The following is a 14,903-nucleotide window of genomic DNA, read 5'->3' as shown; positions in this document are numbered from 1 at the left end:
CAGGAGAATCACTTGAACCCAGGGGGTGGAGGTTGCAGTGAGCCGAGATTGCACCACTGCACTCCAGCCTGGGTGACAGAGTCAGATGCTGTCTCAAAAAATAAATAAATAAATAAAAAGGAATAGGATATTCACCTGCTATGGTACGCAGGGCAAGTGATTTACCATATCTGAGCCTCAGCTTGCTCAGCTGTACAATGGGGATCCTAGGGAAAGGGCAGGCCTGGCTTCTGGTTAGTTAAGGAGCAGATTAAGAAATAAAAAGAAGCTGGGGGCAATGGCTCACACCTGTAATCCCAGCAATTCGGAAGGCTGAGGTGGAAGGATCACTTGGGCCTTAGGGGTTCAAGACCAACCTGCTCAACACAGGGAGCTCTCATCTCTACAAAAAGTAAAAAAAAAAAGTTAGCTGGGTGTGGTGGTGTGTGCCTGTGGTCCCAGCTACTCAGGAGGCTGAGGCGGGAGGATGACCTGAGCCTGGGAAGGCAAGGCTGCAGTGAGCTGTGATCACACCACTGCACTCTAGCCCTGGGCAACCGAGCAAGACCCAGTCTCAAAAATCGATAAATAATAATAATTAATGATAAGAAAAGTCATCAGCGACTTGGCCAAGGTCACTCAGCAGGGCCATGGGGGCTGTGATCGCATGGACCATCTCCATGGCAACAGCAGTGAGGGTGACAGGTGGACAAACTTGGTATAATAAAGTATAATAGATCACTCTTTTGCATCCAGCGTTCCCAGATTGCTATGGCAACCGCAGAGCACGGGGCTAGCCCAAGGAGAGGGCGAGGGAAGCCTGGAGCCACACCCCCTGGGCACGCCCCCGCACGGCCTCTCCCCATTGGTCAGTTCCGGAGGCCCCCCACTCCGCAAGCCGATATAAGATGGGCGGGGCCGGTGAGCAGGGGGTGGAGACTTCAGCGTGGGGTCAGCGGAGACACCTGGGGTCTGAAGCCGCTCGCGCACAGGTGAGTGCCCTGAGGGCGGCGTCCAGGGGCGTCCCCCGGGCTCAGGAGAGGAGCTCCAGTTAGGGTGGTTGGGCGAAGGTCTGGCGGCGTGGGACGGGTACGACGGGCCAGAGCAGGTGGCTGGGACCCTTGGCCCAGTTGGCACCAGCTCAGGACCCAGTTGGGCGAGGACCAGTCCTCAGAGGACGTGGGGTGCAACCGGAGGGATCGCAGGCGGCAAGTCGAACTCCCCCCTCTAACTCTAGCTGGCTGCGTGACCTTGGGACCAGTGTGGACCTGTTGCGTGCCTCAGTTGCCCTTCCTCTCAAATGAGCTGTGAGTGGACTAGGACTCAGTAGCTATCACCTCCAGCCGTCCGGGGTGCTTGGGCAGTTCTGGGCCCAGGCAGGGGCTGCAGGGGTAGCAGGGACCTCCCCCATCTAACAAAACAGGAAACAGCCCAGAGAGGTGAAGGCGCTTGCCAAAAATCACACAGCAGGCCAGGTGCAGTGTCTCATGCCTGTAATCCCAGCACTTTGGGAGGCTGAGGCGGACGGATCACTTGAGCCCAGGAGTTTGAGACGTGCCTGGGCAACACGGTGAAACCCCGTTTCTACTAAAAATTAAAAAATTAACCGAGCATGGTGGCACGTGGGTAATCCCAGCTAACTGGGAGGCTGAGGCGGAGATTGCAGTGAGCTGAGATGGCGCCACTGCTCTCCAGCCTGGGCAAGAGAGAGATTCTGTCTTTAAAAAATAATAAATAAATAAATAAAAATAACACCGCAATTAATGGTAGCATTTGAACCCAGGTCTCTCTCACCTCAGAGACCATGCTTCAAGTCACTCCAGCAACCCCACCTTGCCAGAGGCTCATTATTAGACACCTTCTGTGTACAGAGCTCTGGACATGCATTGTCTGAACCCCGCAGAATGCCCCATTATTCAGATGAATAAACTGAGGCCCCAAGAGGTTTATTTGACAGGATCTGACGCCTGGGCAGGTGCCCCCCCTTACTCAATCCTGCCCTGCAGGGTGACCCTATTTGCAGCACGATGTCCGAAGAGGAGGCGGCTCACATCCCCAGACCCAGCGGCTCAGATTCCCAGACCCAGCAGGTGAGGGCTGCGCCTCCCATGGAGCGGGGACACAAGGAATTGTGTGGGACAGTCCCTTCTAGGAGCGTTTCAGGCCAGGTATCCCGCCCCACTCCTCTCCTTGCTGGGAAAACCTGACTCATAAAATATTTTGGTCCATGGAGGAGACGGTCTATTTCCTAGTGGGGGCTTAATGAGGCCCTGGGAGGGGAGTGTCTCAAAGACACCCAGCTGGCTTTTGTGGCCCCTACCCAACCCTTTCCCTCTCCTCTGATCCCTGGGTCTCCACCTGTATCCTTTTGTCTCCACGTCCACCATCATGGCGCCCTCAATAACAACAATAGTAAGAGCAGCAATCACTGTATCGGTTGCAAGAGTTCCATGTATATTGGCTCCTTGAATACCCCATCACAACCCTAGTAATGCATTTCGTGGATGGGGAAACCAAGGCACCGAATGGTTCAGTTCCTTGCCCAAGTTCACACAGCTTGGAGGCAGTTGAACCAGAAGTGAACAGAGGCCATTGTGCTCCAGGGGCGGTGCTCTGAACCCCCAAACTCTAACATCTCCTCCCTCGAGCAGACAGATCACAGTCGACCCTTTAACAACACGGGTTTGAACTGCACAGGTCAGGCTGGGCACGGTGGCTCACGCCTGTAATCCCAGCGCTTTGAGAGGCCAAACGGGCAGATCACCTGAGGTCAGGAGTTTGAGACCAGCCTGGCCAACATGGTGAAACCCTGTCTGTACTAAAAGTACGAGAATTAGCCGGGCATGGTGGCAGGTGCCACCTACTGTATTCCCAGCTACTCAGGAGCCTGAGGCAGGAGAATCGCTTGAACCCTGGAGACGGGGGTTGCAGTGAGCCGAGATCACGCCACTGCACTCCAGCCTGGGTAACAAGAACGAGACTCCATCTCAAAAAAAAAAAAAAAAAAAAAAAAAAAAAAAAGGTGGGGTGGTGGCTGCCTGTAATCCCAGCTAATTGGGAGGCTGAGGCAGAAGAATCTCTTGAACCCAGGAGACAGAAGTATGCAGACCTTTTCCAACCAAATGCAGATCAAAAAATATAGTATTTGGCCAGGTGCAGTGGTTCACGCCTATAATCCCAGCATATTAGGAGACTGAAGCGGGAGGATCACTTGAGCCAGGAGTTCAAGACCAGCATGGGTAACACAGCAAGACCCCATCTCTATAAAATAAAATAAAATTGGCCGGGCGCGGTGGCTCAAGCCTGTAATCCCAGCACTTTGGGAGGCCGAGACGGGCGGATCACGAGGTCAGGAGATCGAGACCATCCTGGCTAACACAGTGAAACCCCGTCTCTACTAAAAAATACAAAAAACTAGCCGGGCGAGGTGGTGGGCGCCTGTAGTCCCAGCTACTCGGGAGGCTGAGGCAGGAGAATGGCGTAAACCCGGGAGGCGGAGCTTGCAGTGAGCTGAGATCCGGCCACTGCACTCCAGCCTGGGCGACAGAGTAAGACTCCGTCTCAAAAAAAAAAAAATAAATAAAAAAAAATAAAATTAGCTGGGCACAGTGGTGTGCACCTGTAAATCACAGGTACTTGGAGACTGAGGTGGGAGGATTACTTGAGCCTGGGAGGCTGAGCCTGCAGGGAGCCATGCTTGAATCATTGCCCTCCAGCCTGGGCAACAGAGCAGGACCTTGTCTCTATTGAAAACAAAAAAATTGTGACCAGGCGCCGTGGCTCAAGCCTGTAATCCCAGCACTTTGGGAGGCTGAGTTGGGTGGATCACCTGAGGTCAGGAGTTCGAGACCAGCCTGGCCAACATAGTGAAACCCTGTTTCTACTTAAAAAAAAAAAAAAAAATTGGCTGGGCGCGGTGGCTCACACCTGTAATCCCAGCACTTTGGGAGGCCGAGGTGGGTGGATCACCTGAGGTTGGGAGTTTGAGACCAGCCTGACCAACGTGGAGAAACCCCATCTCTACTAAAAATAAAAAAAATAAAAAAAAAAAAGCCAGATATGGTGGTGCATCCCTGTAATCCCAGCTCTTCGGGAGGCTGAGGCAGGAGAATCGCTTGAACCCAGGAGGCGAAGGTTGCACTGAGCTGAGATCACACCATTGCACTCCAGCCTGGGCAATAAGAGCAAAACTCTGTCTTAAATAACAATAATAACAATAACAATTGCCAGGTGTGGTGGCGGGCGCCTGTAATCCCAGCTACTTGGGAGGCTGAGGCAGGAGAATCATTTGAATCCAGGAGGAGGAGGTTGCAGTGAGCTGAGATGGTGCCACTGTGCTCCAGCCTGGGTGACAAGAGTGAAACCCCATCTCAACAAAAGAAAACAAAATTGTAATGTTCTGTGTACACCATGGGAAGAGGAGCCTGTGAGTTAAGGAACCATGACATTCTCACATCCACATGTATCTTCACTGCCTCTACATGGTGGGGTGTTCAGTACTCTATCCTTCCACTCTCCCATCCCTTGTCCTGGCCTAGAGAGGGGAAGTAGGTTGAGGTATGGCTGGGGCCCCACTTCCCCCAGGGCCCCCCTGATGCCAGCCTTTCCCACAGAATGTGGTGCAGCGTGTGGTGGCTCTGCCCCTGGTCAGGGCCACGTGCACCGCGGTCTGCGATGCTTACAGCGCAGCCAAGGACAGGCACCCGCTGCTGGGCTCTGCCTGCCGCCTGGCTGAGAACTGCGTGTGCGGCCTGACCACCCGTGCCCTGGACCACGCCCAGCCGCTGCTCGAGCACCTGCAGCCCCAGCGTGAGTGCCCCAGCTTGTTTTCCCAGAACTGTGGCTTGTCCCCGTCCCATCCTCCTTGGTCTATCTGCATGACATTCCTGGGAGTCATCTTCAGCCTAGCCACCTGTCCCACTGCCATGCCGCCTCTCCTCAATCTCTGCACTTAAGTCCCTCTTTAATGTGATCACCAGCTGGGCATGGCGGTTCATGCCTATGATCCCAGTGCTTTGGGAGGCCGAGGCAGGAGGCCTGACTTGAGGCCAGGAATTCAAGACCAGCCAAGGCAATATAGTGAGATCCTGTATCTCAAAAAAAAAAAATTTTTTTTTTTAAATCTGGCTGGGTGTGGTGGCTCATGCCTGTAATCCCAGCACTTTGTGAGGCTGAGGTAGGCGGATCACGAGGTCAGGAGTTCAAGACCAGCCTGGCCAACATAGTGAAACCCCATCTCTACTAAAAATACAAAACTTAGCCAGGTGTGGTGGCAGGCACCTGTAATCCCAGGTCCTCAGGAGGCTGAGGCAGAAGAATTGTTTGAACCTGGGAGGCAGAGGTTGCAGTGAGCCAAGACTGCACCATTGCACTCCAGCCTGGGCAACAGAGTGAGACTCCATCTCAAAAAAAAAAATATATATATATATGTGTGTGTGTGTGTGTGTGTGTGTGTATATATATATATATATATATAATCTGATCCCCTGCCAGGCATGGTGGCTCATGCCTGTAATCCCAGTACTTTAGGAGTCTGAGGCAGGCGGATCACTTGAGGTCAGGAGTTCGAGACCAGCCTGGCCAACATAGTGAAACCCCGTCTCTACTAAAAATATAAAACTTAGCCGAGTGTGGTGGCAGGCACCTGTAATCCCAGGTACTCAGGAGGCTGAGGCAGGAGAATTGTTTGAACCTGGGAGGCAGAGGTTGCAGTGAGCCAAGACTGCACCATTGCACTCCAGCCTGGGCAAGAGAGTGAGACTCCATCTCAAAAAAAAAAAAAAAAAAAAAAAAAAAAAAAAAAAATATATATATATATATATATATATATATGTGTGTGTGTGTATGTGTGTGTATGTATGTATGTGTGTGTATATATATAAAATCTGATCCCCCGCCAGGCATGGTGGCTCATGCCTGTAATCCCAGTACTTTAGGAGTTTGAGGCAGGCGGATCACTTGAGGTCAGGAGTTCGAGACCAGGCTGGCCAACATGGTGAAACCCCATCTCTACTAAAAATACAAAAATTAGCCAGGCATGGTGGTGGGCGCCTGTAATCCCAGCTCCAATGGAGGCTGAGGCAGGAGAATCGCTTGAACCTGGGAGACGGGTCCCAGGGTCCAGTGGCAAGCCGAAATTGTGCCACTGCACTCCAGCCTGGGTGACATAGCTAGACTGTGTCTCAAAAATAAATAAATCTGATCTCCGGCCCTCTCCCCTTACCTGTTTACTGGTGGGGCCCCTCCTGTCTGTCCGTATTCCATCTGTCTCCCTGTTCCCCCTCGTTTGTTGGCCTGACGTGCCTTGGGTCCATTTGTCTCTCCAGGCCCCTTCCCCTGTATGCCTGCCTCTGCCTGTCCTGAGCCCTGCAGCCTCCGCTCTGCAGTTCTCACATCTCTGAGGACCCCTGAGCCGATGACGGGGTGAGGGGGTGGGGGGGACTGTAGGACCCTTGGCCTATAGTCTGACCCATGAAGAAGGTCACCTGAGGGTCCCAGCCTAGCACCTCCTCACCTGCCTCTCAGCCAGATTCTGTGCCCTTGAGTCTGTCCGCTGGGCCATCTGAGCTGGGCACAGCTGCAAAGTCACCTTGGTGCTGGGAGAATAGGGTGGGTGGCAGAGCCCAGGCAGGAGAACAGAGGAGGCAGTGCCCAACCCAGTGGCATACCCACACCCTCAGGGCCCCCGGTCTCACCTAGGGAGGCAGCCAGGTCCCCCTGTGGTCTAAGCCTTCTCCACATCTCCCTCTGCTGGCGTCTGTCTCCAGGAGCCTCAGGTATCTGCTCCAGCGTCTTGGTGGCTTCTTGCTGTAAGGTCTCAGGAAGCCTGTGCCTCTCCTGGTGTGGGTCTCGTCTCCATCAATCTGTGTGGTCTCTCCCTGTCTCTCCTGGTCTCCTTCCTTCTCTGTCTCTGCTTCTCTCTCTAGCATTCCCTCCCTCTACAACTCTCACTGTGTCCCTATCTCCCTCTGCATCTCCCCGAGTCTCCTTGCCTCTCTCCCTCCCTTCAGTGGCCTCCGTGAACAGTTTCGCCTGCAGGGGCCTGGACAAGCTGGAGGAGAAGCTTCCCTTTCTGCAGAAACCTTCGGAAACGGTACCCCAGATAACTAGACACGGGGACCTCCAGTGGGGGCAGGCCAGAGCAGAGGTGGGAGGGAGGCAGGGATGGTGCCAGCCAGGCTTTTAGTTAACTCGAGAAAAAACAGCCAGGTTAAGATAACTGCAATATATATATACACACACACACACACACACATATATACACACACATACATGTATATATAGTATACATGTACATATAGTATACATATACATATATTTATACATGTATATATGTATGTGTATATATGTATATATAGGTATATGTGTGTATATATGTGTGTGTGTATATATATGTATTGCTAGTAAGGGCGGGTAACTGCCTCAACACCCTCTGAGGGAAGGGTTTCATCATCCCTTTTATAGGGGAAACTGAGGCACGGAGCCAGGAGGAAGTCCAGGGATCTTTGAGTCCCAGCCCCAGGGAACTAGGGTGGCAGAAATGGAGCTGGAGTCCCGCGGTGCCTGGAGTAGGGGGGGGCCCTTCCTTCCAGGTGGTGACCTCGGCCAAGGACGCGGTGGCCAGCAGTGTCACGGGTGTGGTGGACCTGGCCCGGCGTGGCCGGCGCTGGAGCGTGGAGCTGAAGCGCTCTGTGAGCCATGCCATGGACGTTGTGCTGGAAAAATCAGAGGAGCTGGTGGATCACTTCCTGCCCATGACGGAGGAAGAGCTCGGTGAGGACGACACCCTCATCCCTAACCGCTGAGTCCTCCTGCCCAGTCCACATCCCCCTGTGATACAGATCAGAGAGGTCTGAGACTCACCCAAGGTCACACAGCAGATCAGGAAACACAGTACTTGAAACCAGGCCCGTCCTCCCTCCCAGTCACTTCCATGGTCTCCCAACCTGCATCCTGCCAGGAGTCAGAATACCCAGACCCTAAGGGCGTATAGGCCTTTTAGACTTGAGGTCCCAAACTGGTGGACCCCCAAATGCCCATGCAGTGTGTTTTAAATATTTTCATTCTTTGCATGCATTTAACAACCAGATTTTGCATTACATGTCCCAATTCTTGGCTTGTTTTGAAAAACTAGAGACACTCCCAGGCACGGTGACTCACGCCTGTAATCCCAGCACTTTGTGAGGCCAAGGCGGGCGGATCACGAGGTCAGGAGATCGAGACCAGCCTGGCCAACATAGTGAAACCACATCTCTACTAAAAATACAAAAAATTAGCTGGGTGTGTTGGTGGGTGCCTGTAATCCCAGTTACTTGGGAGGCTGAGGCAGGAGAATCACTTGAACCTAGGAAGCGGAGCTTGCAGTGAGTCGAGATGGCACCATTGTACTTCAGCCTGGGTGACAGACCAAGACTCCATCTCCAAAAAAAAAAAAAAAAAAAAAAAAACCGCAGTGAGGCATTGATTAGGTACTTCTTGTGTGCCAGGTGCTCCTGAATTTTTTTTTTTTTTTTTGAGACAAAATTTCACTCTGTCACCCAGGCTGGAGTGCAGTATTGTGATCTCAGCTCACTACAACCTCTGCCTCCTGGGTTCAAGCGATTCTCCGGCCTCGGCCTCCTGATTAACTGGGATAACAGGCGTCCACCACTACACCCGGCTATTTTTGTGTATTTAGTAGAGATGCAGTTTCGCATGTTGACCAAACTCCTGACCTCAGGTGATCCGCTTGCCTTGACCTCCCAAAGTGCTGGGATTACAGGCGTGAGTCCACCACACCCAATCACCTTTTTTTTTTTTTTTTTTTTGAAATGGAGTCTCGCTCTATCGCCCAGGCTGAAGTGCAGTGGTGTGATCTCGGCTCACTGCAGCTTCTGCCTCCGGGGTTCAAGTGATTCTCCTGCCTCATCTTCCTGGACAGCTGGGAATAGAGGTGCATACCACCACATCTGGCTGATTAAAAAAATTTTTTTTGTAGAGATGGGGTCTTGCTATGTTGGCCAGGCTGGTCTCCAACTCCTGGGCTCAAGTGATCCCCCTGCCTTGGCCTCCCAAAGTGCTGAGATTATAGGTGTGAGCCACTGTGCCTGGACTACGATATATTCTTTTTTATTTTCACCATGTCTTGTGTGGATTTTTTTTTTTTTTCATTCTTTTTTAAATTTTAATCTTTTTTGAGATGGGGTCTTGCTCTGTTACCTAGGCTACAGGGCAGTGGTGTGATCATAGCTCACTGCAGCCTTGAATTCCTGGGCTCATGTGATCCTCCTGCCTCAGCTTCTCAAGCAGCTGGGACTACAGGCACACGCCACACTGTGCCCGGCCCTGGCTAATTTCTGTATTTCTTTTCTAGAGATGGGGTCTTGCTATATTGCCTGAGCTGGTCTCAAAGTAATCCTCCCTAGGCTCAAGCAGTCCTCCTATCTCGGCCTCCCAAAGTACTGGGATTACAGGTGCATGCCGCTGCACCCAACCTATATGTTTTAAAGGCTGCTTAACCCAGCACTTTGGGAGTCCGAGGCAGGCGGATCAGTTGAGCTCAGGAGTTCTAGACCAGCCTGGCCAACATGGTGAAACCCTACTAAAAAAACAAAACTTTAGTAGAGGTTTCACCTCTACTAAAAATAGAGGTGAAACCTCTACTAAAAATACAAAACTTAATCAAGTGTGGAGGTGCACGCCTGTGGTCCCAGCTCCTTAGGAGGCTGAGGCAGGAGAATCGCTTGATCCTGGGAGGCGGAGGTTGCAGTGAGTTGGGATAGCGCCACTGCACTCCAGTCTGGGGGACAGAGCAAGACTCCATCTCAAAAAAAAAAAAAAAAAAAACTTTGGGAGGCTGAGGCGGGCGGATCACGAGGTCAGGAGATCGAGACCATCCTGGCTAACACGGTGAAACCCTGTCTCTACTAAAAATACAAGAAAATTAGCCGGGCGAGGTGGCGGGCGCCTGTAGTCCCAGCTACTCGGGAGGCTGAGGCAGGAGAATGGCGTGAACCCGGGGCGGGGGGCGGGGGGAGGGAGGGCGGAGCTTGCAGTGAGCCGAGATCACGTCACTGCACTCCAGCCTGGGGCACAGAGCAAGACTCCATCTCAAAAAAAAAAAAAAAAAAAAATGGTTAGGCAGTTTGGGGCCAACGTGCCTGGGTTCCAATCCAGATATGCTTCTTGCATCTTGCAGGATCTCACCTCTCCCTTGCCTCAGTTTTCCTCCTGTGTAAAACAGGACCCACCATAGCGCCTACATCTTACAGCTTGGGGAAGACCAAATGAGTTGATGTCAGTCGAGGGGAACTGTGAATGTGGGAACCTGTGGCTTCTGTACCCAGAGGTGGGAGAGCAGAGGTGGAGAGGGGGTGGCCGTGCTGACCCCGCGCTGTCCCCGCGCTGTCCCCGCGCTGTCCCCGCGCTGTCCCCGAATCCTGTCCTCCAGCGGCACTGGCGGCTGAGGCCGAGGGCCCGGAAGTGGGTTCGGTGGAGGATCAGAGGAGACAGCAGGGCTACTTTGTGCGCCTCGGCTCCCTGTCGGCGCGGATTCGCCACCTGGCCTACGAGCACTCTCTGGGGAAACTGAGGCAGAGCAAACACCGTGCCCAGGACACCCTGGCCCAGCTGCAGGAGACGCTGGAGCTGGTGAGAGCCCGCGGCCCACCCCTGCTCCAGGATGCAGGCCAATCAGTATGGATTGAGCGCCAACTGAATACCGGATCCCGGGCTAGCCCGAAGCGGGAGGCGGAGCTGGGTGCAGCTGTCTCCAGCTGTGTGTATTCAGCGCTGGGGGACCCGGGCCTGGAGGAGCCCAGGGGTGTCATGACTCTGCCTGGGGAGTCGGGGAGGGGTTTTGTGGAAGAGGGGAAGGAGGAGCTGGAATTTAGAGCGAGTTAGGGTAGGTCAGAAGAGAACCTTCCTCTTCTGGTGCCCTCCTCATCAGAATCCTCCCATCCTCAGCGCGTCCCTCCCCACAGCAGCCACCAGAGGGCACCTGTGAGCCCCTGAGTCAGGTCCGTCTCTTCTCTGCCCACAGCCCTCTATGGCTCCCACCTGCCTTGGGGTCCAAGCCCAAGTCTTCCCCAGGGCCCTGCACAACCTGCCTCTGTCTCCTAAATGCTTACTGAGGCCAAATCATTGGTCCTGGACCCCACCCCCACCCCCAGATCCCTCAGCTCTGAAGACCACCGTCTCTGTCCTTGCAGATAGACCACATGCAGTGTGGGGTGACCCCCACCACCCCAGCCTGCCCCGGGAAGGTGCACGAACTATGGGGGGAATGGGGCCAGTGCAATCCGAAGACCCGCCGCCGGAGCCAGGTGAGACTTTCAGGGCGCCAGGTGAGACCGCAGGAGTGCCAGGTGAGGTGGTGTCTGCCGCCAGGCCGTGGAGGAAGACGGGGAGTGACGGATTGCAGATCAGCCCAGTGCTGTCGGGGACCCAGCTCAAGCTATCTCAAACCAAGTGCTGAGTCAGCTAGTCGAGGTGTCCATGGGGGGAAACTGAGGCAGGTTTAAGTCCCACTGTGTGTTTATTTTACTTATGTATGTATTTTGAGATGGAGTTTTATTGTTTTATTATTTATTTATTTTTGAGATGCAGGGAGGTGAGGGAAGAAGGGGTGCTGGCCCAGGCAGGCAGTTGTCCCTGGCTTCCCGCTCCTTCTCTCTTTCCCGCCCTCCACATTCTCTCCCTGATCCTATAGCCTAGAAACCATGTCTCCACCTTCCACTTTATTTATTTATTTATTTTTTGAGACGGAGTCTGGCTCTGTCGCCCAGGCTGGAGTGCAGTGGCCGGATCTCAGCTCACTGCAAGCTCCGCCTCCTGGGTTCACGCCATTCTCCTGCCTCAGCCTCCCGAGTAGCTGGGACTACAGGCGCCCGCCACCTCGCCCGGCTAGTTTTTTGTATTTTTTAGTAGAGACGGGGTTTCACTGGGTTAGCCAGGATGGTCTAGATCTCCTGACCTCGTGATCCGCCTGTCTCAGCCTCCCGAAGTGCTGGGATTACAGGCTTGAGCCACTGTGCCCAGCCCACTTTGTTTTTATTTATTATTTATTTGAGATGGAGTCTCACTCTGTCGCCCAGGCTGGAGTGCAGTGGTGCGATCTCAGCTCACTGCAACCTCCGCCTCCCGGGTTCAAGCGATTCTCCTGTCTTAGCCTCCTGAGTAGCTGGGACTACAGGCGCCCATCACCACACTTGGCTAATTTTTGTATTTTTGGTAGACACGGGATTTTGCCATGTTGACCAGGCTAGTCTTGAACTCCTGACCTCAGGTGATCTGCCCGACTCGGCCACCCAAAGTGCTGGCATTACAGGTGTGAGCCACCGCGCCCAGCCCCATTGTGTATTTATAAAGGAGACCAAGGCAAGGCTGGGTCACATTCTGTGTCTATGGGGGACAGGACTATGAGGTCTATGAGACAGGTTGACAGCCCCACTGTAGGTCCATCAGAGAAACTGAGGCAGGACAGCAGTCCTGGGCGTCCATAGGGGGAACTGAGGTCCCTGCCCCCTGCAGGCAGAGCTGGAGACGCTGGTGCTGTCCCGCAGCCTGACGCAGGAGCTGCAGGGCACGGTAGAGGCCCTGGAGTCCAGTGTGCGGGGCCTGCCCCCCAGCGCCCAGGAGAAGGTGGCTGAGGTGCGGCGCAGCGTGGACGCCCTGCAGACTGCCTTCGCTGATGCCCGCTGCTTCGGGGATGTGCCAGCAGCCGTGCTGGCCGAGGGCCGGGGTAGCGTGGCCCGTGCACACGCCTGCGTGGATGAGCTGCTGGAGCTGGTGGTGCAGGCCGTGCCGCTGCCCTGGCTGGTGGGACCCTTTGCACCCATCCTTGTGGAGCGACCCGAGCCCCTGCCTGACCTGGCGGACCAGGTGGATGAGGTCATCGGGGGCCCTGACCCCCGCTGGGCGCACCTGGACTGGCCGGCCCAGCAGAGAGCCTGGGAGGCCCAGCACAGGGATGGGAATGGTGATGGGGACGGGATGGGTGTCGCCGGGGACATCTGTGAGCAGGAACCCGAAACCCCCAGCTGCTCGGTCAAGCACACCCTGATGCCCGAGCTGGACTTCTGACCACATGGGCCAGTGGAGGCTGGGAGGAAAGGCCACCTGCATGCCCAGATCCCTGCTGCCCCCTGGTGGCCACACGTAAGCACGAGGTCTTGGCCTTGACCCTTCTGTAGAATCAGACCCAACTCAGGATCCCTGACCACGTTTTTGGTATTAGACTCTCCCATTTTTTCCTTGCACACATGGACAAAGAGGCCCAGGGGGAGCAGGACCTCGAACCCAATTCAGGCCAGCTTGAGCCACGAGCTGGGTTCTTCACCTATGTCCTGCTCCCTGGCTCCATGAAGCTAATCCAAACCTCTCCAAGAGGCTGGGCACAGTGGCTGATGCCTCTAATCTCAGCACTTTGGGAGGCCGAGGCGGGTGGATCATCTGAGGTCAGGAGTTCGAGACCATCCTGGCCAACATGATGAAACCCCATCTCTATTTAAAAAAAAAAAAAAAAAAAAAAAGCCAGGCGTGGTGGTGTGCACCTGTAAGTCCCAGCTACTTGTGAAGCTGAGGCAGGAGAATTGCTTGAACCCGAGAGGCGGGAGGTTGCAGTGCGCATAGATTGCGCCACTGTACACCAGCCTGGGTGACAGAGCAAGACTCTATCTAAAAAATAATGATAACAGCCTCCCCAAGAAACAAACACACATTTTGCCCAATGCCTGCTGTTTGGGGCTTTGAAAAGTGAGCCCTGACGGGGTGTGGTGGCTGACGCCTGTAATCACAGCACTTTGGGAGGCCAAGGTGGGAGGACTGCTTGAGCCCAGGAGTTGGAGGCTACAGTCAGCCATGATCTGGCCCCTGCACTCTTGCCTGGGTGACAAAGCAAGACCTTATCTCATTTTTTTAAAAAATACTTTCCAGGGAAACACACCTTTTGCCCTATTTGGAACTTGGAAAAGGGAGTCCTCCTCCCTCAGTTTTTACATCCTGGACTGGTGGGTTCCCTGAAGATGCCCGTGGGCTGTGCTGCTCAGCCTGCCACACCCGCTTGCTTTGCTGTTTGAGATTTGCCCCCAGAATAAAGGTCGTTTTTGTTGTTGAAAGGCCCATGTGTGTTCCAGCCAGGGTGGGTCTCAGTCCCAGGGGGCTGGGAGCCACGGAGGTGTGTCACCGCAGAGACGGAGAGGGAGGGGCCGTGTAGAGCCAGGGTTCAAGATCTGGAAGAATGGTGCTTCTCTGACCTGCCTGTCATCCTGTCTGGGATCCATCATTACTGCCTAGCCCACGTGGGGTAAGCATTGCAACTTAAAACTAGTCGGGCAGCCGGGCGCAGTGGCTCAAGCCTGTAATCCCAGCACTTTGGGAGGCTGAGACGGGCGGATCATGAGGTCAGGAGATCGAGACCATCCTGGCTAACACGGTGAAACCCCGTCTCTACTAAAAAATACAAAAAACTAGCCGGGCGAGGTGGCGGGCGCCTGTAGTCCCAGCTACTCGGGAGGCTGAGGCAGGAGAAGGGCATAAACCCAGGAGGCGGAGCTTGCAGTGAGCTGAGATCCGGTCACTGCACTCCAGCTTGGGTGACAGAGCGAGACTCCGTCTCAAAAAAAAAAAAAAAAAAAAATTAGTCGGGCATATGGCTCACACCTGTAATCCCAGCACTTTGGGAGGCTGAGGTGGGAGGATTGTATGAGCCCAGGAGTTTTGACACCAACCTGGGCAATATAGCGAGACCTTGTCTCTACAAAAAATTTTAAAAATAGGCATGGTAGGCCGGGCGCGGTGGCTCAAGCCTGTATTCCCAGCATTTTGGGAGGCCGAGACGGGCGGATCACGAGGTCAGGAGATCGAGACCATCCTGGCTAACACGGTGAAACCCCGTCTCTACTAAAAATACAAAAAACTAGCCGGGCGAGGTGGCGGGCGCCTGT

The 14,903-nt window shown here is 54.1% G+C and overlaps 1 protein-coding gene across 4 annotated transcripts; it reads left to right on the top strand.

Moving 5' to 3' along the window:
- Positions 1-834: 834 nt before the first annotated feature.
- PLIN5 (perilipin 5) lies at positions 835-14,075 on the top strand. 4 transcript variants are annotated; one of them, XM_028838608.2, is made up of 8 exons: positions 835-971; positions 1,986-2,147; positions 4,593-4,788; positions 6,990-7,072; positions 7,572-7,752; positions 10,409-10,608; positions 11,169-11,282; positions 12,490-14,075. In XM_028838608.2, exons 1-8 carry the CDS (start codon positions 888-890, stop codon positions 13,039-13,041), a joined length of 1,572 nt encoding a protein of 523 aa, XP_028694441.2. In that variant the 5' UTR covers positions 835-887; the 3' UTR covers positions 13,042-14,075. The 4 variants fall into 4 exon arrangements, with proteins under 4 accessions (XP_028694441.2, XP_001082443.4, XP_077835597.1 ...); XM_001082443.5 differs by having other exon boundaries at positions 836-971; positions 1,986-2,069; XM_077979471.1 differs by having other exon boundaries at positions 968-1,286; positions 1,986-2,069.
- The last annotated feature ends 828 nt before the right edge of the window (positions 14,076-14,903 follow it).

This window comes from Macaca mulatta, chromosome 19, assembly GCF_049350105.2.
Source record: "Macaca mulatta isolate MMU2019108-1 chromosome 19, T2T-MMU8v2.0, whole genome shotgun sequence".
Taxonomy (NCBI): domain Eukaryota; kingdom Metazoa; phylum Chordata; class Mammalia; order Primates; family Cercopithecidae; genus Macaca; species Macaca mulatta.
The sequence above is the reverse complement of the archived record's forward strand: the minus strand, read 5'-3'. Positions and strand labels throughout refer to the sequence as shown.